The 26,596-nt window shown below is 55.3% G+C and overlaps 1 protein-coding gene across 2 annotated transcripts in view; it reads right to left on the reverse strand.

Annotated features, from left to right (window-relative positions):
* Positions 1 to 26,596, reverse strand: part of PPP2R2C (protein phosphatase 2 regulatory subunit Bgamma) — a 129,802-nt gene that overhangs the window by 30,063 nt on the left and 73,143 nt on the right. For both annotated transcript variants that reach the window (XM_045771453.2, XM_087864287.1), the window contains exons 2-5: positions 19,375 to 19,472; positions 17,143 to 17,308; positions 14,323 to 14,435; positions 8,939 to 9,116 (exon numbers count right to left, since the gene is read on the reverse strand). In XM_045771453.2, the coding sequence (XP_045627409.1) occupies positions 8,939 to 9,116; positions 14,323 to 14,435; positions 17,143 to 17,308; positions 19,375 to 19,472 (555 nt within the window). The remainder of the gene's footprint in view (positions 1 to 8,938; positions 9,117 to 14,322; positions 14,436 to 17,142; positions 17,309 to 19,374; positions 19,473 to 26,596) is intronic.

Below are 26,596 nucleotides of genomic sequence, written 5' to 3' on the forward strand. Positions count from 1 at the left end.
AGCAGCATGACAAAGGACTCTATTAAGATGCAGCAACTGCGTCAAACCCTCAGAGAGCTGTTGTGGGCAGTCCCTGACCCTGCACCTGCAGGCCAGGCATCTCGCATCCCTGCAGGAAGGACCACCCACCCTCCACGCCCACGAAGGAGGAGAGGGAGGCCAGGGGCGGCAAGAGATATGCGCAGGGCCACATGTGGGACACCACTGAACAAGGATAGAGTCCTGGCTTCCTAACTCCCAGCCAGTGCTCCTCCCTACGCCCGTCCTGTTCTGGAGGGAGTGCATCTCCCCACAGTATGCAACCCCACGGGCAATGTTGCTGGGGTACACTGGACTGGCTGGTGACCCTGCAAGGGAGGTACTAACAGCGTGGGTGAGGGGAGTTCAATGAGGAGAAGGATGCAGCCTTGGGCTCCATTGATTTAACTGAGCAAAGTGTGGTTTATCTCGATGTCTCTGCAGGAAAAACACTCTCAGGATGGGGGAGGCGGTTACCATGGTGACCGAGCAGCCACCGCGTGAGGATGGAGGCAGCTCTACCTAGGACCACGCCACGAGAAGCCTCCCCCACGGGCTCTCCAGGGACACTGGAGAAGGCCTCCTGCACATGGAGGCAGTCTTGTTGGGGAACAGCCAGCAAAGCTGCTTTTTTCAGCCAGTTTTCTCCAAAGGTGAGCTGGCTACAAAGATATGCTAGAAGCACTCTGGCCAAACCACGTCAGATCCTGTAAGAGGTTCCGGGCAGCCTCTGCCTCTGTGTGAATTTGCTACGGCTGCCACAGCATGGGTGGCTCAAACCATAAATTATTCTCTCCCAGTCCTGGAGGCTGCAAGTTCAAGATCAAGGTGTCAGAAGGTTGATTTCTTTGAGGCTTCTCTCTGCAGGGTGTAGATGGCGCTCTTCTCCCCATGTCCTCATATAATCTTCCCTCTATGCTGTCCTAACCTCCTCCTCTTGTAAGGACATTAGTCATATTGGATTAGGACCCATCCAAATGGATTCCTTTTACCTTAATCACCTCTTGAAAGACCAAATACAGTCATATTTGAGGTCCTGGGGTTAGGAGTCCAACATACGTGTTTTTATGGGACCCAATTTGGCCCATAACAGCCTCCTTCCCTTCTCTGCTGAGAACCTTACTAATTATGATGGTGCAATCCTGCTTGGAGAGAAAAGCCGGGTCACTGGGGTCATGGGGGGCCATGGAGAGGGGCTATTCCGTGTGACTGCTCACAGCACAAGCCCACTGAAGCCCTTGCATATCCTCTCCATGTGGTGAGCCAGTCTTCACAGCTCTTCCACAAACCAGCTTATGTGATTCCCAAGTACCGAGCCAGGGAAGAGAGCACTCAGTTTGGAGTCACAAAGACCAGGGCTTGATAGTTCAGCCCCACCGTACACAGCTGTGTGACCCCCTGGACAACTTCTCCATCTCCCTGCACCTGCTTTTCTCATCTATAGAATGGACTGATAACATCCGCTTTGCAGGGCTATGATGAGGATTTAATGAGATGACATTAAGTCAAAGGTCCTAGCAATTAAAGTAAATAAAATGATTTAGACATATAATTTTTTACAAGTCCCTAGTGCATGGTTAGTACTTTTGGCAATAATTAAAGTTCACTAAATTGAATCAGAGTCTTTCCCTTCCTCTGGAAAAACAGGAGATTAAGCAGATTGCCAAAGGTGCAATGTATGCCCCTTCTCCCCAAGAAAACAAGGACTTGGGGGTCTGCGCTGAATTGCATGCCTTCCTTGGCTCCTAAGAGCTGGGGCAGAAACCCCAGACAGGACAGAGCTGGGACGCACACCCAAGTGGCTGCCTTCTCATGGTCACTGAGCCCGTCCTGACCTCCCCTCCCAGGGCTTCCAGCCCAGCAGTGAAACCAGAGAGGCCCACAATGCTGCTCTGAGAGAGACACACAGGGTGCCCGCGATAGGATTTTTGGGGAGGCCCGGAGCTGGTCTGGAGAGTCCGGGAGGCTGAGGCATTAAGCAGAGGACTGAGAAACGTAGGTTTTTTTTGGGGGGGGGGCATGTTCCATGCGAAGGGGAGGTAAGGCTGAGGAGCTGCCACAGGGCAGCCAGCTGGAGCCCCGATGGGGAAAGGGTGGGAGATGAGCCTCCAGACTGGGGTCAAGGGCAGAGGGTTTAATCAGGAGCATGTCTCAGAAATGAAACGGAGGCCTGTCAGGAGGGATCAGAAGCACAGGAGAGGCAAATGTTCCCATCATTAGAGGACATGTTAGGAACATAGAGCTGCCATCACCCGTGCACTCAGCGCCTGTGTCACCTGTCACCTATGTCACCAAACGATCCCCACTCTGTCCTGCAGTGGGGAGAAAAGCACCCACTCTCCATTAGGGTCTAAAAGTAGAGCCAAGAAACATCATTGTACTGATGGGGCTAGACGGGCCATGGGCAACTGCACCTACTTCTCAGAGCTCATCACCACACCACCCACAAAACAGAGGGAATGACAGCAGCACAGGGCGAGCCGCATAAGGGCCGGAGGTAGAATCACAGTGGCTGCTGCGGGGGCTGTCGCTCTCCTCCTGAGAGGCGGTGTGGGGAAGCACATGCGTTCTGCACCCAGAGGCCCCGAGTCTGAATCCTCGGCTCTGCCACTTCCCAGCTAGGTAACTCTGGGTAATTACTTGCCCTTCCTGTAGCTTCGTTTCCTCATCTATAAAAGAGGGATGTTGATAATGCTTACTCCACAGCGTTGTCAGGAGGATTAAAGAGAATTAGTACATGCTTAGAGCTCTGCTGGGCACAGTAAGTGCTCAGTAAGGGGTGACGGTCACGGTGACAGTGGTGTGCGAGGTGGTGGGGAAGAGGACTCCCAGCGCTGGCTGCCCATGCAGTCAGCACCACGGACAGCTACACGAGCACTCAGCCCCGCTAGAAGCCCAGGCTTGCTGAGCCCCCCAAAACAGGGGTGCGCCGGCAAGAACTTCACCACATGCTTTCTGGGTGGAAACTGATTTGGGGGATTCAGACTCAGGGCGTTTCCAAGTAGATGTTCCTGTTCCTTCTCTGTAGAGTGGTACTACGGGATGATGGAACAAGGCAGCCTGCAGGATACCTGAAAGCAGGTCAGGGCCAGTGTGGTTTGTGTCTACAGCCCATCAGACCCTGTGCTCCCCAGCCCTTCCACCCTCCCAGCCCCCAGCACAGTCCTTGGCCCGTCCCCTCCTTTTCTCCCTGCATGGGGAACATGCCCAGCCCCCAGGCGGCCATGTGCAGACCAAGGTTTGGAGCCTCTGCCCCTAACTGCTGCACCATCCCACCTCGCTTCAGGACCTGCTCTGTAAAACGCAATTAGAAATTTGCTCCAGACCGAGGCTTGGTGCGATGCCAGCTTCCACCATGAGAAATCGCTCAGGGGGAGAAAAATCAATTGAACCACCCTCACAATTCTCCGAGTGCTAAAAATAAAGCAGAGGCCCATCAGCTAAGATGCTCTGTGCAAATCTGTTACCTTTAAGAGGCATCGAGCTCCAGAAAAATCATTCAGAGCTGCCTGTCTCCAGTGTTGGTATTGCAGGACATGAGAGGCTGTTTAAACAGATGTGGACACGGCGCGGGGGAGAAAGAGGGGCTTCAAGAATCAGAGATGAAGCAGCGATTTTGAGAGCCAGCCTCAGAGACCTGAGGAGCTGCTGGTTGGGAGGGAAACACTGGCCACCTGCCAGGCCCGATTACTGTCAGGCCTTTTACGAGCATGATTGCTTTATTCCTTACAAATATCCTTAGGACGAGGAATTTGGCCCATTTGATACTGCTGGAAGTTGGTGGCCAGGGAGGTTACACAATGAATCTGGGCACAGGTCTGCCGGACCCCAGAGCCCAGACCGTCACTCATTTGTGCCTGGGTTCTCTAAGCCCCCAAAGCCCAGATTTACAAGTAGGTGCCTACATCCTAAGACCACACGGAGACCGGAATTCCTCCACCCGAAGTCGTCATGTACAACCATTCGTAAGCACCTGCTATGTGCTGGGTCCTGCATTATGTATGGGGATAGAGAGGGCTCAGACGGGACGTACCTCATCGCAAGGGTTTCAGCAGAAAACAGGGGAGGCAGTCATACTAAGAGAGGAGGAAAGCCCAGTGTGACCAGGGAGTGTGGGCTCAGAGGGTTCTGATGGCCCAGGAGGCACGCGGAGTGGACAGAGCAGAGGTGACCGGCTGAAGGGGGCTGTGAGTGACGCTTACTGAAGGTGTACAGGAGCCTGGGGAGGTGGGCAGGGGCCGGTCACCATGAGCCTCTGGGCATTGCTGAGGGATTCGGACTTTCTCCAGAAGCTGACCGGGGGGGGGGGGGCACTGAGAGCTTCAAACCCAGGCCCGACGTGCTCAAACCAGAGGTTCTGATGAGCCTCTCTCACAGCTCTGTGCAGGGCCGCTGGCTGGGCAGTGTCGGACGCTGGCAGCAGGCCAGGCAGGAATGGTCTGGCTCCAGGGGCGCCTTTGGCAGGGATAGAGAAGAAGGCACGATTCCATAGCCATCCAGGGGGAGGAAAGAAAGGGCTTGGCACCTCCTTCCATCTTGGGGGTGAGGGAGAGGAAGGAGGTGCCCGGGCACACACAGAGACTCCATGAGCACCGGGCTCCCTGCCTCTCCATGCAGAGCAGCCAAGTCTCAAATTAGCAGCACAAAGGTCCTCTGAGTCAGCTTTCTATCTATTTGCACTGTCAAAACAACACTCACCTTCTCTCCTTTACTAAGAAGGCTTTTCTTTCTCTCAAAACCTTTGCTAGAGATCAATTCTGCTTAGGTGGAAAGTGTTACAAGAAGGTAGTTCTGCCCCCAGGAAACTTCCAGTGGCTCAGAGACTGAACAGCAGCACCCACCGAGACAAGTCGAGACACCGGAGGGAGAGAGTTAAAGGAAGATGAAACCCCAGGCCCAGAACCCCCCATCAAGTGCTTGCACAAAAGGGGTCTCCCAATTCGGAGCAATTCTCCAGCTCGGCAGGCCTCTCCGGCCTCCTCCCACGCTGGAAATGAAACACCTTTTCTAGTCACAGGGCTACACAGGACCCGGCATCACAGCCGCAGCCTGCAGTCCTGACGCCTTCCCTGCCAGGAGACTGGCCTCCGCAGGGCGGGTGCCGGTCTCTGCACGGAGCCCCTGGGTCTCATCACTCTGGTGGCCAAGCAGCAGCGGGCCCGGGCGAGTGCTGCGTGCAACACGGTTCCCTGACGAGCTGGTCTCAGCAGGGAGGTTTCCACAACCACCACATGCCCCTGGAGACTCCCCTCTGCTCCTTCTGTCTGCCTACTGGGTACTCACTTTCCACAGGCAGGGGCTGCCTGGAGCCCAGCTCGGCAACCGTCAGCGTTCTGCGGCACCCACACACCTCGACCTCAAGAGACAGGTCGTCTTTATAGTCTATCAACTACCAAGCCACCTGCACAAAATTAAGAGGCAGCATACACGTTCAACACGGAGTTAGGTGTTTCCAGGAGGACACCCCCCCATGACTGATGTTCCTCTCTCATCGTGAGCCATCTCCTCCTCACCTAGCCTAGATTCAGGCACCATCAGCCTCATGTCTGCTTATTCACTGGGCAAAACCCCCACCCTGGCTCCCGCTCCGCCTAGCCCACACCTGCAGCCCTGTAGACAAACAGGGCTGGAAAAAATGCACACCACTGTGTTTGGTGGTCTCACTGCCTTGTCAGCTGCTTGCAGGCTGGGTATGGTACTTGTTTATTATACTAATGGTTTGCTGTTTGTTGGCTCCAAGAGGGCAGGGGTCTTTATCTAATTCAAAGTCAGGCATAGAGCCTGGCACACAGGAGGTACTCAATAAATACAGCAGTGAATGGCAGCTCCCACAGCACGCAGAGAGGCACAATTCTTGTGCATAAATGGGGCAAGGAGGCACAGCTGATAGTAAGGACTCAGGAGGACTATGCCTGCAGTCATGCAGTGGACCAATCCTCTTTTCTTATTCCTGACTAACCTGTTCCAATGTCCTGTGGCCACCACAGTCCAAAGGACAGTTATGATATAGCCCACTGCCCCACTACTCCACTGCCTCCTGTCCACAGCCAACCCCCTGCCTGCCCATCACTGGATCTCCTCACTGGGCTCCTGGCCTCCAGGATTGCCTACTGGAATCTAATCCATCCAGGACACACATACACGGCCCTCCCACTGTCCTCACCCACCATGTCCAACCATGCCCACTGCAGCTTGTGCAGGTGCTGCCCTGCTCACAGCAAGAGTGATGTCCCTGACACTGCCTGGAGGCCCCTACTGGCAGGGCCGAGTTTCTTTCATTGTCCCTGTGTCCCGGGGCTCAGCATGGACCCGGGTCAGAAGAAGCACCAGGAATTAATGGCTGAATATCAGGGAACACTATTCCCTACACAGCTGCGAGCTTCACAGTTTGTAAAGGGCGTGGGCATTCACAGTGTTACTGAGTCCTTACAGCAGCCCAACAGCGTCAGTCCGGCAGGGGACGCGTCCCCAGCCTGGTCCTGCGACAAGGAAGCCTGGGTTCCAGGACGGTAGCTGCAGCGGGCAGCCTGAGGGCAGAGCAAACAGCCTGGGGCCAGGCCACGGAGGCCTGAGCGCGAGTCCCAGCTCTGTCCCCATCAGCCCAGCCCCCAATCTCCCCGAGCCTCTATTTCTGCAACTGCGAAATGGGGTGAGAATGTGCCATTGCATCCAGCTTTCGTGCCAACATGAAGGCCAAGTGAGATGGCGAATGGCACACTATGCACTGTAGAGTGCTGTGAGGAACCACTGAGGACAGCCCGCGGCAGTCTCACAAGTCCTGTGCCCACCCCGTTTGCAGACCTGGGGCTCCCATGTGACCCATTTTGTTCCGCTAGGAAGCTGGTCGACACCTCAAACTTGGCAGTGGACATCTGGCTGTGCGGTCCACTACGGCGGCCTCCAAATGCTGGGGCAGCGCCTTCCTTTCCCAAGGTGACGCCCCCCTCCCAGTAACCCCCTCCAGCACCCTTGACTCAGGCCTGGCCAATCAGAGCACTGCTCCCCCCTCCCATAGTCATGGGTTCAGAGGTGCCCCTGAGGCCCCATCAGAGCCCATGGGGTGCCATCTGGGGGCTTGGTGAGACGGGTCACAGAAAACTGGTCTTTTTTCTCTTGGACTTTATTCTGGGAGGGCAGGGCATGTGCTGCTGGCCCCAATATGCTACCACAGGGCACCTGAGACAAGCCAGAGCAGAGAGCAGAGGCAAGAAGCAGAGAGAACCATCTAATGATGTCGTTTCAGCCCCTGAATCCAGCTGTGCCTGCAGGCTTCTCATGGTCCATAAGTCAGTAAATGCCCATGTTTTGATTGAGCCAGCAGGGATGAGGCGTTCGAAGCCTTGCAACCAAAGGAGTCCTGACCAACTGAAGCTCTGAGCGCCAGGGACAAGGGCAGGGCCCACTGGGCTTCCAGCCCGAATGGAGGGTCAGGAAGATGCCCAGCCCACCCTCTCCACCAAGCCAAATCTGAGCTTCCAAAATCTGAGCAGCTCCAGCCTCAGCCCATCCTTGAACCTTTGTGACCACCCCCATCCACGTCCCCCTCACCCCGGCTCAGAGCGCTCTGCTCCTTCGGGGCAGGAAGGAGACAGGCTCACGCTCCCTGACACGCAGAGCACCGGCTCCATGCTGGGTGCATCTGGGAGGGGCTCACTGAATGTGCGTGCTGCAGTCCTAGTGGGGAAGGGTCAGGGAGGCTCCCAGGGATCTGGTTCCTCACCAAGGTCAGCAAGCTTAGGGGACACAGTGAGACTCCCACAGAGGCCCCCACTGACCCCAAAGCCCCGCGTTTGCCCCACACCCTCCTGCTGGGCTCAAGGACCAACAGCATGTGCTTGCTCTCTGCTCCTCCGAGCCCCCTTTCTCCCCATTCCCAAGGTCTCTCTGCCCAGTGGACCCTGGCCAGTCCCTGGCTCTCGGCCCTCAGAAGCCATTTGCTACCCTCTGTCTCTCCTTCCAACCCTCCAGACTGCTCCTTCCTGCTCCCACACGCCCTCCCAGCCAGCCCTGGCTTCTGCTCTGAGGGTAAGGCAGCAATAGCAGGTCCGACACCCCGAGTGGGGAGCTTCTCGCAGCAGGAGCTGCCTGGTATCCAGCACAGAGGGGACATTGGGAGACTGTCAGCTTGCACGAGAGCTCGGGGTGGGGGGGCTCCTATCCAGTTCCACTGCACATCTTCGAGGCAAACTTTACAAAGCGCAGTTGGACAAAGAGGTTGGAAATGGGGAGTCGGGGGCTGGAGGGGGGCCTGGGTTGGACACTTGCTAGGTGTGAGCACCTGTCTCCTGGGTTGCCATAAGGCTGATATGAGTTAACACGGACGCTTGCTGAGGTCAGCACAGAGTGACGTGGTAGCAACCTGGCTGCTTTGTCCACTGCGGCCCCTCCCAGGCTCGTGCTTGGGTGCCAAGTTCTTTCTTGACCAGTCAGAGGGGTCTGGAGTCCATCCTACTGCCCCTAGCTTGCCTAGACATACGGGACTGCCAGGCAACTGGGCTTCTGACACCTCGACTGTCACTCTAAGCCCTGGGTGGGCCCCCAAGGCTGTTCATCACACGCTGAGGCCCCTGCCTTGGGCCACAGGGAGGAGGGTCCCTGACTCTCTAGTGGGTCAACCATCCTTCCTCCAGGAGGGCAGACCCCAGGACTCTAGCTCCTCTGAGGTCCCTGATGCGGTCTCAGAATGACAGGGAACACATCCGCCTGGAGAAAGCAAGGGGTCGAATATAACCCTAGGCAGCCATGGCTTTAAATTTTCAAACCAGCTCATCAGGATTCCAAACTGGGCCTCACTCACTGGAGAAGCTGAACAAAAGCAGAAGCTCCCGCATTGGCTCGCTCACAACTGAGCCAACCCCCCCCCCCCCGTGGAAACCCCCCCGCCCCGGGCGACGGCAGAGGCCACAGCGGGAAAGGATACTGAAGCTCCGGTCAGTGATGGCCAGGTGCCAGAGGTTGATGCGCAGGTCGTCTGCCGACATGTACGTCTCGCAGTCGCTGTTGACGGAGATGGAGTTGATGTGGTAGGTGTGGCCATTGGCGAAGACCCTCCGTGGGCTCACCTCCACCATCAGATCCATGGGCTTCAGCACGGGCACCTGCGGAGAAGGGGACGGTAAGCAGGGTGATGAGGTGATGGAGGGGGACTGCAGGGGGACAGGTGCCCGAGGCAGGAAACGGCATGCCAGGGCCGCACGATCAAAACCGGAGGCCGGGAATGTGCCAGTGGGCGTCCATCATGCACGTGTTGGAAACAAGCAGCGCCACATGGCCAACATCCATCACCGCCAGCCCTGCAGGAAAGCTTCGCCTCCTGGGATTGGTTCTGAGCCTGTTGTGTGAATTGAATAAGTGGCTGAACCCCTCTGCGCCCCAATTTCCTCACCTCTAAAACGGAATGAGAAGATACCATGGCAGCACCTGCCAACTATCCACCATTTTTGTTCCCTTGTCACAAGGAAGTGGCTGCCCAGGCAAGAACTACATTTCCCAGCTGCCCTTGCAGTTGGGTGGCCATGTAACTGGTTCTGACCAATAGGATGTGAGCACAGTGACACCTGGCACTTGTAAGTCAAGCCGGTTAAGAGGCAGGTGTGCCTTCTCTACCCGCTTTTCCCTTCCACTGCAGGAAGGTGAGGACCTGAGCTTTAGGAATGAAGGCCCGTGGGATGGAAGGAGGCTGCGTCCCTGCAGGAGAGTCATGTGTCCACCAGGAACACTGACCCTGGACCTTTCCATGAGTGAGGAATTCATTTCTGTGTGTTCGGCCCCGCAATGCCAGGGTTATTTGCTACGGCTGCTGGTGTTAGCCTAACTCATAGAAACTCCCCCCTGAGAGGGTTGGTGTGAGGAGTCCCTGGGACAGCATCAGATCCCACACCTTTGCTTCCCTCCGTGCCCTCTGCCTGGAACGTTCACCCCCTTTGAACACCTAGTTACGCGGACTCCTCCTGCAAGGCCTAGAAGCGACAGCCCCTCAGATGTGCACCTGCTCCGGGAGCGGGGTTCCGGGCCTGCTCACCCCCAGCAGACTGCACACATCTGTATCAAGGCTCTTAGCATACGCTGCGCTGTGTGTCGGGCACAAGGCCCCACCCCAGGAAACCGTGAGGTCTTTGAAGCTACAGGGATGGGCAGACAGACAGACAGACAGACACAGCTTCATCCATCTCCCCCCAGGCCTGGCCCAGACTCGATGCTCAGGAAATGGGGATTGGCATGGCCATCCCGTCCTGGGTGGGAAGACTGGATGCCAAGATGTCCCTGACGTGTCGAAGTCCCAGAGTCAGGAAATGCAGAGCCCGGGGTGACTGCCCCGCCAGGGCATGTTGGCGGAAAGACAGACCCCTGAAACCCTACTGCCTGGACACCCACTAGGGTTACCCTTACCGGGGACTTCACCTCTCTGGACCTCAGTTTCCTTATCTGTGAAGAGGGGTATGTGAGGATCCCATGAGTTCATGCAGGTCAAGTGCACTCAGAATGGCGCCCCGCACATGGTGAGTTCTCAGTGCTAGTGCCCGACCTCCTCCCTAGCGGGTGATGGGAGGGTGGACAGGCCTCACACAGCCACACGGGTTCTAGCGTGGGCCTGGGGGGACCCTGCTCCAGGGGCCACGGGAACTGCGTCTGAGAGAGAGGCAGCTCGGCCGGGCTCCGAGTGAGGAAGAGCTCAGGGTCCCGGTGTTGGGCTGTGCAACTTTGTCAGCCAACTGCAGGGCTCCTGGGCCTGGGGCGGCAGTTACCAAGTAGAGTCAGGGGAATCCAAGCAGAACTGGGTGAGGACGCGCTGTGGCAGACAGGCTGCTTGCCCTCAGATGGGAGAGAAAGACAATAACCAATACACAAGTGAGCGTGTGTGTGTGTGTGTGCGTGTGTATGAGAGTTCATAGAGCACAGGTGCTGTTTGGAAAAATAAAACAGGTGCAGGGTCAGGGTGACAGGGCGGCAGGGGTGGTGCCGGGTAGGATGGGCAACCAGGAGGGGACGCAGGAGCAGGGCTGATGCGGGCCGTGCGGGTCAGACTTGGGCTGATGTGGGACCTGAGAATCTCCTTCTCCCAGAGGACCTCTTCTGATTCCACCTCACTCTTAGGCTAGGCCCAGGGCTCCCTGGAGTGGCCACAGTCTGTCACAGCCCTGGCCACACGACAAGGCAGCTGTCTTGTTCCTGCAGTGGCCTGGGAACGGTTAGGGGCACACCGTGTCTTCTCGTGTTCGTCTCTGTGTGGCTGGCACTCAGCCCAGGACCCCACACAGAAAGGCCCGCAGGGGAAGGAGTGAGTGGGTGAGTGAATACATGAATGGGCTGTGTCCCTCAAGCTCCCCAGGGACAGCTGAGACAGGAGGTGACCACTTTGGTGCTGCAGTGTTCCTTCTCACGCACAGCACCAGGGGACCCAGTGTGAGCATGTGCCAATGTGTGTGCCTGCGTGTGCACGCCTGAGTGTGCATGTGTGTGCACCAGTGTTGGGGGGGTGCATATGTGCGGGTGGATGCATGGGTGTGGATGTGCGTGGGGGTATCTGCATGCATGAATATGGGTGTGAGTGTGCACGTGTGTGAGCATGAGTGCGGGCGTGTGCAACGTTGTGTGCATGCCTACCTGGCTCTGGGCCGTTCCTGTGCCGCCGGCTCTGTGCCCCGCCCTGCCCATGTCCCCCTGTGTCAGATATTCTAGGTCAGCTCCTAATCTTTCCTTCCCTTTCCTCAAGGCACAGCCACCCAGGGTCCTCTGGATTCTCTCAAGTCACACCTGTTCCTGGAGAAGGTCAGAGCATCACTGGCCTTGCAAAGCCTTGATCTGCCTCCCCTCCTTCTGGCAACATCGCTTCCCCTCCCGGCAGCCTTGCCCTCCACCCAGGGCTCCAGCCATTCACTGCCATCCCCAAACCATATTTCAAAGCCATTAAAAGAACAAAGGAGAGGAAGAGTGAAAATAAATATGCCCTGAAGGTTTGCGTGTCTCATGAATAAAACATTTTGCCTCCCCCAACACTTCTAGATGCCACAGTCTGTCTAGTCAAGGTGAGAGGCAGGAGGGCAGACATGTGAACACTAAGGACAGAACATTCTGGGATACACAAGGCTAGACGGTGCAGAAGCAGGATGAGAGTTTTTATCTGGCTTGTGTAGAAACGGCTTTACAGAGGAGAAGGCTACAGGGTTTTAAAGGATGAATAGGAGTTCACCAAATCAACGAGGTGGAGTGACTCCATGTCTGTTTCCTAGGGGGCCTGGGCCCACCTCTGACACCTGGGGTCCAGCACGGGGCCCGTTGTAGAGCAGCTTGTCGGCAAGTAACAGCCCAGCCTCCAGCAGGAACGGCTCAGATTCGGTAAAGAGCTGCACACGGCTAGGTGGCTTGGGTGACATGGAAGGAGATAAGGAACAGGCAAGAGGTGGAAAGACCCAGATGCTCCCGTTCTTTCTCCGTTTCTCCTCCTCCAGCCTCAACGGACAGTTAAGGGCCATCTTGGGATGTGAGTGAGATACAGAGCAAAGTCTCAGATGGGGGGAGGGAAATAAACGGATTCCCGCGGGCCACGGGCTCTGCCGCAAATGCCAAGCCCATTAAGAGGTGATAATTGTATCCTTCCCACCAGATGAAAGCCTCATAAACTTCCTGGGGGCTGGGGTGGGGGGGCAGGGGTGGGGGGGCGCATCACTCCCATTACTCAATGTGGAAGCTAATTGGCCTCCTGGCTTTCTCAGAATTTATTTGCACAATTTGCCCGTCATTTAGAGGCCAGTATGCTTAAACATTTATTTCTCCATCTCGGGAACAACATTGATCACCGTTTCATATTTACGACGATTTGCTGGACACGTAGTGAGTGCGTATGTTAAGCTGTTTCAGGGAAAGTGAGTTCTCATCCACATTTTGCTGGGGAGGAAACAGAGGCATGGGGCGGGGCCCTGCCTACAGCCACCTGACAAGTGGCGAGTGGATCTGGGAGCCATCGGGACACCCGGGGGAGGCACTAACACCCCCATGCCAGGCCTCGTCACTGTCCCCCTCCCCCCTGGAGGGGCACACACTCAGAGCTGTGAGTTGGTCCCCCTCTCCCAGGAGGACAGGCAGTTCATGCAATGTGACCCAGCCTTTTCCAAATTGGCCAAAACATGGAAACGAGCTGAAGGGAGCAGCACCTCTGAAGCTTACTCATAGGACTGAGGCCGTCTGCTCAGAGCCAGGCCGGTCCCAGGAGCAGTGGACACTGAGACACAGACCCAATCCTGCCCCCAGGCTCTTTGTTTCACTGCGGTCTCCCCATGCCCAGAGCAGGGCTGGACACAAAGCAGGTGCTTAGTAAGTGTGCGATGAACGAATATTATCCCAATGAGCTGCGCACCAGCATCCCCTTCAACACACAGGAGCAGAGCGCCTGCCATGTTCCAGGCTTCTGGAAGCCAGGGACACACAAGGTGGCCCTGCTATGCCCCCTGCCCTGCTGGAGAAAGACAGGGACTGACTTTCATGGAGTCTTCCAGCAGGACACCACTGACCATCCCCACGGCTCTCCCAGGAGGCTGGGACCTCACTCCCTCTTCATGGAGGAGACAGGACGCCGACTCTGGAGCCAGACTTCCCTGGGTTTGGATCCCAGCTCTCATTTCAACTATAAAATGCGGTTGATAATCGTGTGCCCCCTTTACAGGACTTCGGTGAGGACTGAGGTCCTGTAGGCAGAGTATTAGGACGACACAGGCTGGCCATGTGTGCCTCATTCTAGATCAGGAGTCGGCGGAGGCTTGGGGAGGCTGAGAGCCTTGCCCAGGGGCACGCCGCCAGCCAGTGGCTGAGGCAGGATTGGAACCCAGATCCTGGGACTCCAGAACTCTCTCTGCCATGTCTCACAGCTTCTCCCCTGGAAGAAAGAGGCGTGCTTTTGCCTTTCAATCACATGGGGACGAGAGTTTGCACTGGCATGGCCCCGCAGCTTAACCTTCCCCGCCTCTATACAGGCGGCAAGAATCACCTGTTCCAGGCCTCTTGGCCCCTCGACGAAGGGCTTGGAGTCCACAAGTTCAGCCCACAGGTTCTCCTGGACACGCGTCACCCCGCCTCATCCCCATGTCACTTCCAGGAGAAAGAGCACCATCTCTGCTTTGCTCACGAGGAGCCCGAGGCTAGAGGCAGGGAAACCCTGAGGCCACCCCACCAGGAAGCAGCCCGGCCAGGACCCGAACCCGGCTCTGGCTCAAATCCCAAAGGCCCTTCAAGTCCTAAAGTCTCACTGTTTCACAAAAGAAGCCCACACTGCTTCCCGCTTGCCGGAACCTTCCGCGTTTCACATCTTACCTGCAGTGACGTCACCGTGGACAGGTCCTTAAGCTTCCCTTCTTCATCTTTTAGGTTATATCCCTCAGGCCTTTTATCTCGTTCAGTGATCTTCCATAATTTGATAGTTTTATCTTTTGAAACAGAGCAAATGAAACGAGACTCATGATTAACTCCAGCGCAGAGCACAGCCTACGAGACAGGTGCGCCGCGTCGGGAACTCCTTGACCGGGAGCCTGCTCTCGGACACGCGGGTTCCCACTCCTTCTGCACACCCACGCCGCGAACACGGCTGCGGACAGGGTACCTGTCCTCCTCCTCTGGCTCCTCACAACTGATTCCAACAGTGAAAGCACTGGGTCAAAGGGGAGGCACCTTTGAGGGCAGCCACAAACTCCAAACCCACTCCCAGAAAGAGCATATCAGATGCAGCTTCCCACTCTGAAGCCCTGCAGGGCAGACAAAAGCAGGGTGACCCGCTCTCTCCTGAGCAGCATCCGGCCCATTCAGAGGGCAGCTTCCAGTGGCCCCACTTCTCGGGCCTCCTGCCATGAACATAGAAGAGGAGCCGAGTGGCTGGGATGGTTCAGCGTCTATGTCAGTGCGGCAAAGCCCAGCCACCAGGTGTTTGGCCAAATATAGATACATGTTACTGTGAAGGTTTTTTTTTTTTAGATGGCATTACATCTTACTTCCATAGAGTGCTGGGCTGAAGACTTTATTTGCGGGTGCAAGACCCTACTGCTCTTCCTGCCTCCGTTGTGGAAGCCCATACAGAAACAGGGACCAGAAACTCAAAGTAGTTTGGAATGCGAACCCCCCACATGGAGAGCAGGTGTTCTGGAAAGTCCCACAGCCCTGTGATGGACTTTATGGGAATGAGAAATAAACTGTTGTTAAGCCACAAAAAAAGAAAAAAGAATCCGTACAGTGAAGCAGACTGTTCTCCATACTGTGGGTGGGCCTCATCTAATCAGTTGAAGGCCTTCAAAGGACGGCCCTCCCCTGGAGGAAGAGGGAATTCTGCCAGCAGGTGGCCTTCAGACTCAAGCTGCAACATTAGCTCTTCCCTGGATCTCCAGCCTTCCAGCCAGTCCTGCAAATTTTGGATTTGCCAGCCCCACAATCATGTGAGACAATTTAAAATAAGTCTCTTTCCATATATCTATGTCTACATGTGTGTCCCTACCTACAAGCCTACACACACACACACACACACACACACACACACACACACACTCATCGTATCAGTCCTGCTTCCCTGGAGAACCCTGGCTGCTACTGCAGCCAAAACAAACACAGCCTGGCTCAGGAGAAGAAAGAGGGAGACAACTGGTATCATTAAACCCTTGATAGGTACCGAAGGACATGTCGTTCAGAAAGGGTGCAGCTGGAATTTAAACCCAGGGTCAAGAAGCTTTGAGGGTGGGGGTGTAGGGAGCTCCTGATGCTGACCTTCTCTCCAGAGGGGCAGGAAGAGAATGACATGTGCCACTCCCATGGTAAAAGGAAAGGCAGCACGTGTATGTGGCTCCATAGACACCGGCCTCGTTCTAACTCGCTATGGCCTCATATCATTTCGTCCCCCCAGAACCCCCACGAGGAAGACACAACCACAGAAGCAGAAGTGACAGGGCCAGGATGTGAACCATGTGAGGGGCTCCTGTCCTGGGGAGACCCTCACTGCCTCCTCTCCCGTGCAGGGGAAGGGCCCCACTGGCTGAGCGTGGCCCTGGGCCAGGCACCCTTAAGGCTCTTGGACCCTGCACTTGGCAGGGTGAAGGATGAGAACAGCAGGAACGCAGGGAGCAGGGGGGGCAGGCCTGGGTTTAGGAGGGGTCGGGGGTATCAGGACTGACTGCAGGGACAGCAGGCTCAGCTGAGAAGTCCACAGAGGCTCAGTGGAAAGTGACACCCACTGGAGGTCTAAGGGATGCGGAAGGGTTGGCCAGGTAAGGGGCAGACAGGGCAGACTTCGGGCACAAGGTTTGGCGGGATTGAGTCCAAGCAGTTTCGAGGGTGCCTTAGTAGCTGCACGGAGTCTGGGCTGTGTCGGGGAAGGCAGGTGGCATCACCGTGACAGGCTCACACCCTCCACAGCAGGGCTGGCTGGTCTCAGGGTGCTGGCGGGGTGTCATCTCACGTCACCCTTACCACAGCCCAGGGGGGCTGCGTCCACCCCGCTGCACAGATGAGGGAGCCAAGGCTCAGGGAAGCAAGGCCATCACCCCAAGGTCACAGGGCTGGGACAGAGTCCAGGCCTGTCCTCCTACCACTCAGGCACCACTGATGACGGGGTCGAGAGAAGCAGGAGGGCCAGCAGGGGGAAGCCGAGCCTCGGGCCCCAGGCGCCAGGCCCTGAGTGGGGCACAGCAAAGCAGGGTTCTGGCCAGGAGCCTCCCTGGGGCCTGGGGGCGCACGTGTCCTCCCCGGGGCAGAATGGTCAAGTGGCCGGCCAGGCTCCGAAACTCGCGCTCCTCCTGCTGCCCCCACCCCCCGCACTCTCGAGTGACAACCCCACAGGGGTGTTTGGGGATTCCAGAAGAGTTAGGTTTGGCTCCTTCGTCGGGAATACCAAACTCCCTCCACCGCCCCCCCTCCAAGAACAGTAATGACAGAGATGTCTCCGACACAGCCATCTGTCATGGTGCGAACAAGCCCCGTGTCCCACCACAGGCCAAGGCTGAGGAAGCTGTGGGACAGTCACTGGGTGGAATGTGCCCACTGCTCAAAATACTGTTTTCGAGTTCTCAGGACCTAGAAAACTGCTCAGTCCAAGTAAGCTGGAAAAGAGCATGTGCGAGCCGGCGGTGCTGGCGCCCCCGCATGCGGGCCCCTCACCATTGGTGGACAGCAGGGAGTGGGCGGCATTCTGCTGCGGAAGCCACTTGATCTTGTTGATTTTCTCCTCTATCTCCAGACTCTTGAGATAATCGAACTCCGGCTCATGGCTCTGGAAGGTGCTGTAGACGTCATACTCGCCCTGGCTGTGAGGCGCATTTTTACTCTGCAAGAAAATGCGGACAAGGGGGCCTGAGCTCCAGCATGGCAGGGGCAGGGGTGAAGGGCACGCTGGCCAAGCCCTCCGAGAGCCCGACGCAGCCTGGTGGCCCATGTCCAGGAGGGCTGGGGATCCAATGCCAGGGTCAAAGGAAACTCTGTATTTTAAATGGCCGATGACTTGGCGTGTGTCTGTGGCCAAGCCCTGTCTCCTCCTCAGTCCAGCAATCAGGCTGGCTCACATTCACTGAGCACCTACTATGTGCGGGGTGCTGAGCAAAGTGCTTCTCACTCCCCAGTCTTGTTCTATTCACTGCAGTGGGCACCGCAATTCTCCCCATTTTACAGACGAGAAAGTGGAGACTCAGAGGTGAACTGACTGCTCCCCCCAAAGGCCAGGTGTCCACTAAGTGCTGTCACTCGACCCTCTGAGGTCTGACACCAAGGCAAGGCTCTGGCTTGATCCTCCAGTCTGAGTGTCCAACTTGGTCCTGATTCATGGAATGCATGCATTTTGGAACAGATTTCACACGGAGGCAGAATATTCTAGAATGTTAGACTGACATTAGGCCATCTTCCCCCCGAACTTTCCTCCATGGACCCATCCTGGTTTAGGCAGCAGAGCTCATAATAACAAGGACCGTCGTGACAGAGCCCTCAAAATAGTGAGGCGGTGAGTTCACTGTGGGCACAGGGCGGCCTTCTCAGTGGACAAGTTCAGTGCATGTGGTACCGTATAACCCGCCAGGGAGCAAACGGAGTCAGCTAACCAAGGACAATTTCAAGTTTCCTGCTAATTTTTCCTAAATCACCTCTTGCTAGATTTCTACACCTGTCCTGCTTCTGACAAGCTTTCAAGTTCTTCTGTATGTTTGCCTCCAAGTCCCTGCAGTGGCCACGAGCACTGTCTATGACTAAGGTCACTGGGACCAGAAGAGAGAAAAAAATTAGAGGAGAAAAATTCCAAAGTCAAGAAACGTGCATCTACCCATCTAATTTCTCTCTGCAAAAAGGAGCCTTGGCTTTGCCATCCCCAGTGGGCTACCCGGGCTCTTCTCGGGAAACTGGCACGCTCGGGCCATAGGACTCGATTTTCAGCTGCCTGCTTCCCAGCCACGTGTCCTGGCTAAGCTAGGTCACACTCTCTGAGCTCCGGGCTCCCCATCTGTGACACGAGGATGCTAAGAGCACCTAATGGCACCACTGGGGCTGTCGTGAGGGAGGTTACGGGGCAGAGGGGGTAACACGGAGCAGCCAGACCTCGAGGAACACATGCCCTGAGGAACAGGGCAGGGACGCACCTGCAACACTTCCCCTGCCGCCTCCAACCCCCTCCTCCCTGCTCTCCTCAATCCCCACTCCTCCTCTTCTCTTCCTCACCCCTGTTCCCTCTCCCCTCATCTCTCTCCCCTCCTCCCTTCCCCGTCCTCCCCCTCCTTGGTGTTCGCCATCCCGTCTTCAGCCTCTAATCCCTGCACGTGCTCGTGTGTGGGCGGCCCCCTCTCTGAGGCAGGGCGGCGTGTACGTGACAACGCATGGCCTTGGTTTCAGCCCCTGGTCTTTGCTCACTAGCTGGGTGACTTCTCCAGGTGTCCTCATCTGTAAAATGGGTGTCGGTCCCCAACATCTGAGGTGGGCAGTGAAGAGTAAATGAGAAAACGTGTAGAGAATGTAGCAAGGTGACCGCACATAGTAGGTGCTCAACAAATGGGGTTCTTGTTATCATGAGGGTCTTGTAGTGGTTCCGAAACATCACTCCTGGGTGGGTTGTTGCGGGCCGCTCCTGTCTTACCCGGAATTCTGCTGGACAACAAGCTTCGGGAGGGTGCGGCCTGGGGCTGAGCCAAGTCGCCGACCGCCACCTGAAGGCAGCCCCACGGCTGCAGAAAACGCAGCCCTCCCGTCCCCCCACCTCTAGCCGGGATGGCGCCGGCTCACCCAGTAATGGGAGGCTTAACTCAGGGCAACAGTTGGCCCTGCCTGTCCTCAGTGCTTCGCGGGGTCCAGGACAGAGCTGGCAAAGGCCCGGCTGAAGCGTGGCGCCCCTCCCGCCACCACCAGGTCCCGCCGCACCTCCGGCTCCCGCTGGAAGATGACAACCCGGCCACCCTTGTCGCCTGTGGCCAGCAGCTCTCCGGTGTGGTTGAACTCAACAGTAGAGATGATATCGGCTGTGGGGGGAGAGACAGGAAGGTGTGGCTCATTAGGACCCCAGTACGACAGAGCTCAACAGAACAGGCCCCCTACCCACCAGAGCCTGCATCCTTGGGCTGGGCCACCACCCAGAAGCAGGGGCCCGAGGGGTCAGGAGCACTAACGAGGGGCCGATGGTCCCCCTGTCCCTCCCGCCTGGCCAGGGGACACAGACCTGTTCACAGGCTTGCTTTCCTCTCTGTCCTGCTTCCTTCCTTCCTCTTTCTCCTGCTTCCAGAAGCAGTTTGGGGGTTTCATGTGCTGATCAGGTGACTGGGCCACAAATCTGACACTAGCCCTACTCTGGGGGCCACTCATGGGTTCCCCATCGGTGGGACCCCCATAATCTTCACACATTCCTGGCCTGGACTCTGTAGGCCCCAGAAACTCTGATCCAGCTTTAGCATAATGGAGCTACTCTCTAATAAACCGCAGCTCTGATCACTGCCCCCACTCCATTCTCCTACAGCGACCAAAGTCACAGCGTGACTTGGCCCCAAACCCTCCACTGGTTCCCAAAACTGGAGTCTGTTTCCTCCCAAAGCCCTCCTGGGCAGCCTCCCCTGTCAGATGGTGGCCACTCCATCTTCCCCTGGCTCGGGCCCAAGCCTCGGAGTCTCTGTCTCCTTTCTCTGTCTCCCTCTCCACACACCATCTCCTACTAGCCAGGCCATCACAATGTCCCACAGCTCTCCACCTCTCACCTGGAAGATTCCGACAGCCCCCTAAAGGATCTCTTTGCTTCCTCCCACCCCCTGCTTAAGCTAACCCCAGCAGAGCGTGAAGGAGCCCGCCCAAAACCTTCTAGATCAAATCCCCATTTGACCTCAGAGTAAAGCAAAGGTCTCAGAGTGGTCTAAAGCCTGAGTAGTCTGCGGTCCCCAGAGGCAGACCATATCGGAAGCCCAAAGCTTCACCCTTCTCCTGCCCCTGCACAGAGCATGGTACTGTGTTCCACCCAGGGCTGGGCAATCCCCACCCCCCAGCACCATCCCTGCCACCACTCCCTGATGCTGCGCTTGGCCATGTGATTTGCTTTGGCCTATGGGAGACCAGCAGACAAGCCACCATCCAGCCTCTGCCCCTGCCAGAAGGACCCACCCAGGCCAGCTCCCGGGTCCCAGGAGGACGGGGAGGAATGCCGCAGTCACCCAGCCATGCCAGCCCGAAGCAGGGCCCCTGCCCCCTGCTCACCCAGCCCAGCCCAGCCCAAGACAAGTGAGATCGGCAGGTGCGCGAGGAAAAAATGTTTGTTGTTGAATGCCACTGAGTTTTGTGTTTTTTACTCAGTAAAGGTAACACCTCTCTCCCTGCCAGCCTCGTCTCCCTTCTTGCCCACCTCGCTCTTCCACTCAGACTGGGCTCCTTGCTGCTTCTTAAAAGTACCAGCTACCTCTTATCTCAAGGCCTCGAGTGATTTTCACTTTCCTATTCAATAAACACCTTTTGCTTTTCCCATCAGCGCCTGTTAGAGGCAACTCCTGGCCTGCACTGGCCTCCTGAGCCATAAGTAAATGCCAGCTTTGACAGCAAAGGAAAAGAGGAGAGAGGTGGTTTAGAAGCGGGAGGATGGACTGGACATGTTCATTGATCACAATAAAAGCACATTTCACTGAACTTAGAAAAACAAGACAAGACGAGGAGAGCCGGGGGACGGGAACGTGTAAACGGAGCCGGGAAGGGGTCGGGCCCTCCACGGGGCCACAGGGCCTGACCCAGGAGCACATGCACACCGGACCCAGAGCCAGAGCCCAGCGGCGCCAGGGTCCCGGACGGCATGGCGTCAGTTCTCGCTCTTCCTATTAACACCCCCTAAGGGGACAAAGAGCAGGATATAAAATTGTGTATAAAATGTTTTTAATTATATACACCAGTGATCACAGCCGTGTTAAATGGCAAACACACCGGGCAGAGGCAAGAAAAGCCAAAAAAGGACCCCCCACCCCATTAGCGGAGGGTGCTCTGGGGTGGCTGCAATAAAATATTTCTGTTTCTTTCTCCACTTTTCTATGTTTTCTCAATTTTCTGTAATGAAGGTAATTTTTAATAGCTCTTTTGGGATATATCTGATATGCAAATGCACATATTTAATATATACAATTTGATGAGTTTGGACATATGCATAATTTATATTATTTTTATGACAGAAGAATAACAATGCTATTAAATTAAAATGCCAATGTGACCACTGGTACTGAGAGCGAGTGTTGTCCATAAATGCTGGGCGGTTACCACAGTAACAGACACTAACATCTGCAGGCAATTTACAATTTATGTGTCAGTTTCACATCCGCTGCCTCCTTTGAAACTCACGCCAACCCCTGATAGGGATACCACTATAATTCCCATTGGCAGCTAGAGAGATGGAGGACCCTGCACGGGGACAACCTCCCGAGCTGCTCGTGGGCCAGTGGGAAGTCCCAGGTTGGAGTCGTGGCTCCGGCACCTTGGCTGTGTGGCCTTGGGTTGGGCACACCACTTCTCTGAGCATGGCTATAATAGAGTCTGCCTGGGGTTGGGAGCTCCAGTGGGACTATGGGGTGTAAGGGTCCAGGAGAAAGGATCATGACTCTGAGAAATGAGGGGTTACCAAAAGTACCTGGACAGAAAACTACAGCCCCCTCTCATCCTTGCTTCTGGCCTGCACAGACGTCGCAGTGGCCAGCTCAGAAGCGTGCAAGATGAGTGGTGGCCGAAGCTTACGGTGCAGATCTGGGGATCCTGACTTCCAGCCCCGCACTAGTCCCATCCTGCAAATATCTATGGAGTAAGCAGGCCAGGGCATTGCTTCCTCAAGCCTTTGGACTGGTGGATGTTTCACATCTCTTTGTTGCTACAGGAAGTATCTTCCAGGGTTTACCTTCAGAAAGGTTACCTCCCATGAGAGCTAGAAATCCTTATCAATAAAACCTTGAAATCAGAAAGTCTATTCTCTCATCTTAGAATATTTGACATATGTCCAGTCCCAATACCACCTCCTCCAGGAAGCCTCCCAGACAGCACCGCTGCCCACCAGTTCAGTGGTCTCTTCGACAACTACAGTCTCATGCCCACTGTATGCCCCTCATTGAATGTGGACCCCTTCCTACATGGGGGTGTCTATGTCCACATTGCCTCTCATCTTGACCACAGAAGGGAACCCTGCAGCGTGTTCAATAATAACAACTCCCATGTCTTAAGTGCTCATTTGCCAGGCATTGGTCTAAATCTCTCCATGGGAGTTTTTGCTTCTGGTAATAGCCTGGTGGCTCCTGTTGGATCAACCCTCTCACCAATTGAAACTATAAAGCCTCAAAAGAAAAACAAAATACAACTACCTGAAGGCACTGGAGGGGACCAAATGCCGGTGGAACCGCAGGAAAATTAGCAATCACTCACCCACTGAGCCATTTTCACGGCCTCTAGTCTGAGGACAGGCCCCAGTCTGTGCCATGTAGTTGCTGAAACTCAGATAGAAAGTCCTACTCTTAAGGATTAATAAACCAGGAGGGGGAAACCCTAGTAGCTCCCAGAAAGTGAGGGAGTAAATTCTAGAAAGGGGCATGCCTGGCGGGGGGGGGGGGGGGTTGTCACCAAATACAGCACATAAACTCTGCCCAAATCTTTGTCTAGCCACAAAAAATGCACGCACATGACAGACTCCAAGCAGCCCAGCTACGGCTAAAAGAAGTGAACTGGGGTTTGTGCTGTTGCCCATAACCCCAGAGTCGGGGTTTGCAGTTGAGTTCAATCGAGTTAACTGCTCACAAACACAAAATAAAACAAAAAGGCTCTTTGGAGGGACATAATAAACATCTAGAATCTCTACAGGATATAATCCAAAATTATATGAAGACACACAAAGAAATAGGAGCATATCACCCATACTTAATATAAGGATAATTGATGGAAACTGGCCATGAAATGCCCCCGATGTTGGAATTAGCAAATGAAAAAAAATTAAAGTAGGTATTACAACCAAGTTCAACGATGTAAAGGGAAATTTGCTCCCACTGAATGAAAAGAAAGGACATTTCAACAGAGAAAGGGGAACTATTTTAAAAATAACCAAATGGATATCCTATAACTAAAAAATACAGTATCTGAAACAGAAAACCACTGAACTGCTTAACAGAAAATTTGAGATGACAGAAGAAAGACTTAGTACACCTGAAGATACATCAGTACAAATTACCCAATGTGAACAATAGAGAGAAAATAAATTTGAAGAGAAAAGAACAGAACCTCCAGGACCTGTAGGTCAATATCAAACATCTAACATACATGTAATTGGAGTTCCAGAAGGAGAGGAGAGAGATAATAGAGTAGGAGAAAGACTTCAGGGAATAATTACTGAAAAAAAATCCCCAATATGGGAAAAGACATCAATGCACACATTTAAGAAGCTTAGTTAACTCCGAAGAGGATAAATACTAAGAAAACCACACCTAACCATTAAACTGCCAAGGAACAAAATAATGATAACATTTTATAAGCAGCTAGAATAAAACCATGTTACATTCAGAGGCACCAGGCCTCAAATGACTGCTAATTTCTCGTCAGAGATACTGGAGTCCAGGGGCGCCTGGGTGGCTCAGTCAGTTGAGCGGCTGGCTCTTGATTTTGGCTCAGGTCATGACCTTGGGGTCCTGGGATCAGGCTCATATTGGGCTCCATGCTGACTGGGCAGCCTGCTTAAGATTCTCTCTCTCCCTCTCCCTCTACCCTTTCCCCCACTCGCACTCTCACTTTCTAAAATAAATAAACAAATCTTTAAAAAAAAAAAAAAAGGATACGGGAGTCCAGAAGATGTTCAAAGTGCAGAAAGAGAATTTAAAAATCTGTGAACCCAGAATTCTGTACCCAGCACAAATATTCTTCAAGAATGAAAAGCAAATGGAGACTCAGTTAAAGCCTTCCATGGACCAGAAGTCTAACCTTGGCACAATTCTACTCTCCTCTCATCACTCTCTCTTTACAGATAAGGACACTGGGTCACTAAGAGGTGAGGCTCTTGGCAAGCCCCTTGCCCGAAGTCACACATGCAGCAGGGCCTCTGCAGTGTGTGCTTCTGGCATGTTCCTGCACCCACACCATAGAGCCTCATGGTGCCACCCGCTAAAACCTCAGGCTCAGATGGGGTCCCAACTCAGCCACCAAGTGAGGTCTGCCAAGCCCACCCAGTCATGAGTGCTCCAAGTCACCCTGTCATGGGTGCAGAAAAATATCATGAAAGCCCATGCTGCCCTTCCACTTGGGAGGTCCCCTCTGCCTTCTGCTGTGGCTCTAGGATGGCAAGGCAGGGTTGGAAGAGGCAGCGTGGGCCATGGAACACAGAGACACCAGTCAACTCCCTGGAACTGGGCACCACACAGCCCTGGCAGGCAAGGCCCAGAGCTACCTGGTCGGGGAGGCAGAAAGCCACACCATGGTCCAGCGTGGGCTTAGGGAAAGGTCAAAGGTGGTGTCCGATGCGACCAGCCAAGTGACAGGTCCAGATTGGGATCTGGAGCCAGGGATGGTGTTGTGGGTTGAATGGTGTCCCCAAAAAGATACGTTGAAGTCATAACTCCAAGTACCTGGGACTGTGACCTTATTTGGATCATCTTTGCAGATGATCAAGTTAAGATGTGGTCATACTGGACTTACAGCGGGCCCTAAATACAATGGTGTCCTAAGAAGAAGGCTACGTGATGACATGGGGACACACAGACACACAGGGAGAAGGCATGTGACAACAGGGGCAGAGACTGGAGTGATGCATCTGCAAGCTGAGGAACATCAGGGACAGCGAGCCACCGCCAGAAGCTGGAAGAGCCTGGAACAGATGCTTCCCTGCAGGCTTTGGAGAGAGCACGACACTGCCGACAACTTGCTTTCTGTCTTCCAGCCTCCAGACAGTGAGAGGAGGGATCTCTGTTGTTCTAAGAGGGAGAACAGGGCTACAACAAGAGACCATGTGCACACCAGCCCTGGAGGACACCGGCTGCATGCACCCTGGGCTGTGGCTCCTACTGGTGCCATGTGGGGGAGGGTCAGCCCATGGATCTCCACAGTACCCACTGTGGCTGTCAGCAAGAGGAACATATGCCAGTCGCAGCCCTGTACGTGCTTGCTGTGTGACCTCACCCAAATCACTCACCCTCTCTGAGCCCTGACTGTTGCATTGGTAGGATGGGAAATGTCATCCCTGCCTGGCCACAGTTCCAGGGTTTATGTGTGGACTGGAAAGTTCCCAGAAACTCTGGCAGAAGCCTGCAAATGAGACGGGGAGATTAAGACGCTCATCGGGGGGACTCTTCCCTGCTCGTCCATCACCATCCGTCACTGTAAGTGCTGTCGACACTATTAATGATCCATCAGATCCATCACCCCACAGAAGGGGGGCTTTGGAAAGCCCAGCCTGACCCTTCTGATGGGAGCACTCCCTTTAATTAGTGTTGTCAGAAGCATCAGGCCGATGAGGAGGGAGGTGCGGGCAGAAACAGGAGGGAAGAGGAGTCTGCCTGCCGTGGAGGGAAGTTCAGCAAGAGAAAGGAGCCCCGGCGGCGGGCACGAGCCGGGGACAGGGCATGGTGAGCGGGCTTCCCCAGCATCTTCTCCGGGACCCCTGGGAGGAGGGGGCCACGCCGGCAAGGGAATCCAGGCCTGCCCTTAACAGGGTGCTCTGGGTCCAGGGAGCCACACGCAGGAGGTGAAGAGGTGGCTGGGGGGGAGGTGACTTCGGGATGGGGAGGGGTGGGATCGGCCAGGGCCTCCGGGAAATGGCAGCGCGCACGTGGGGTCTTGAGGAGCAAGGAGGAGGGGCAGACTGACAGCACTGATGGCTTCCTGGATCCACAGCCACTACCCTGCTTCCCGTCCGGAGACGGACCCCATTTCCCCACACCTGACCCCTCCCGGGCCTGTGACCTGCTTTGGCCAACAGACCAGGGTGGACATGAGAGCTGCTGGTTCCAAGCCCAGGCCTCACGAGGCCTTGTGGCTGCTGCCCTCTCTCCTGGACCCCTGCTCCACCACGAAACCCCAGGCCAGCCTGCTGGAGGATGAGAGGCAGGGACGAGCCACCGCAGCTGAGGCCACCCTGGGCCAGCCAACAGCCAGTCAGTCCCCACACATGAGA

This window comes from Ursus americanus, chromosome 8 (assembly GCF_024610735.1).
Source record: "Ursus americanus isolate L20-20 chromosome 8, mUrsAme1.1.p, whole genome shotgun sequence".
NCBI classification, from domain to species: domain Eukaryota; kingdom Metazoa; phylum Chordata; class Mammalia; order Carnivora; family Ursidae; genus Ursus; species Ursus americanus.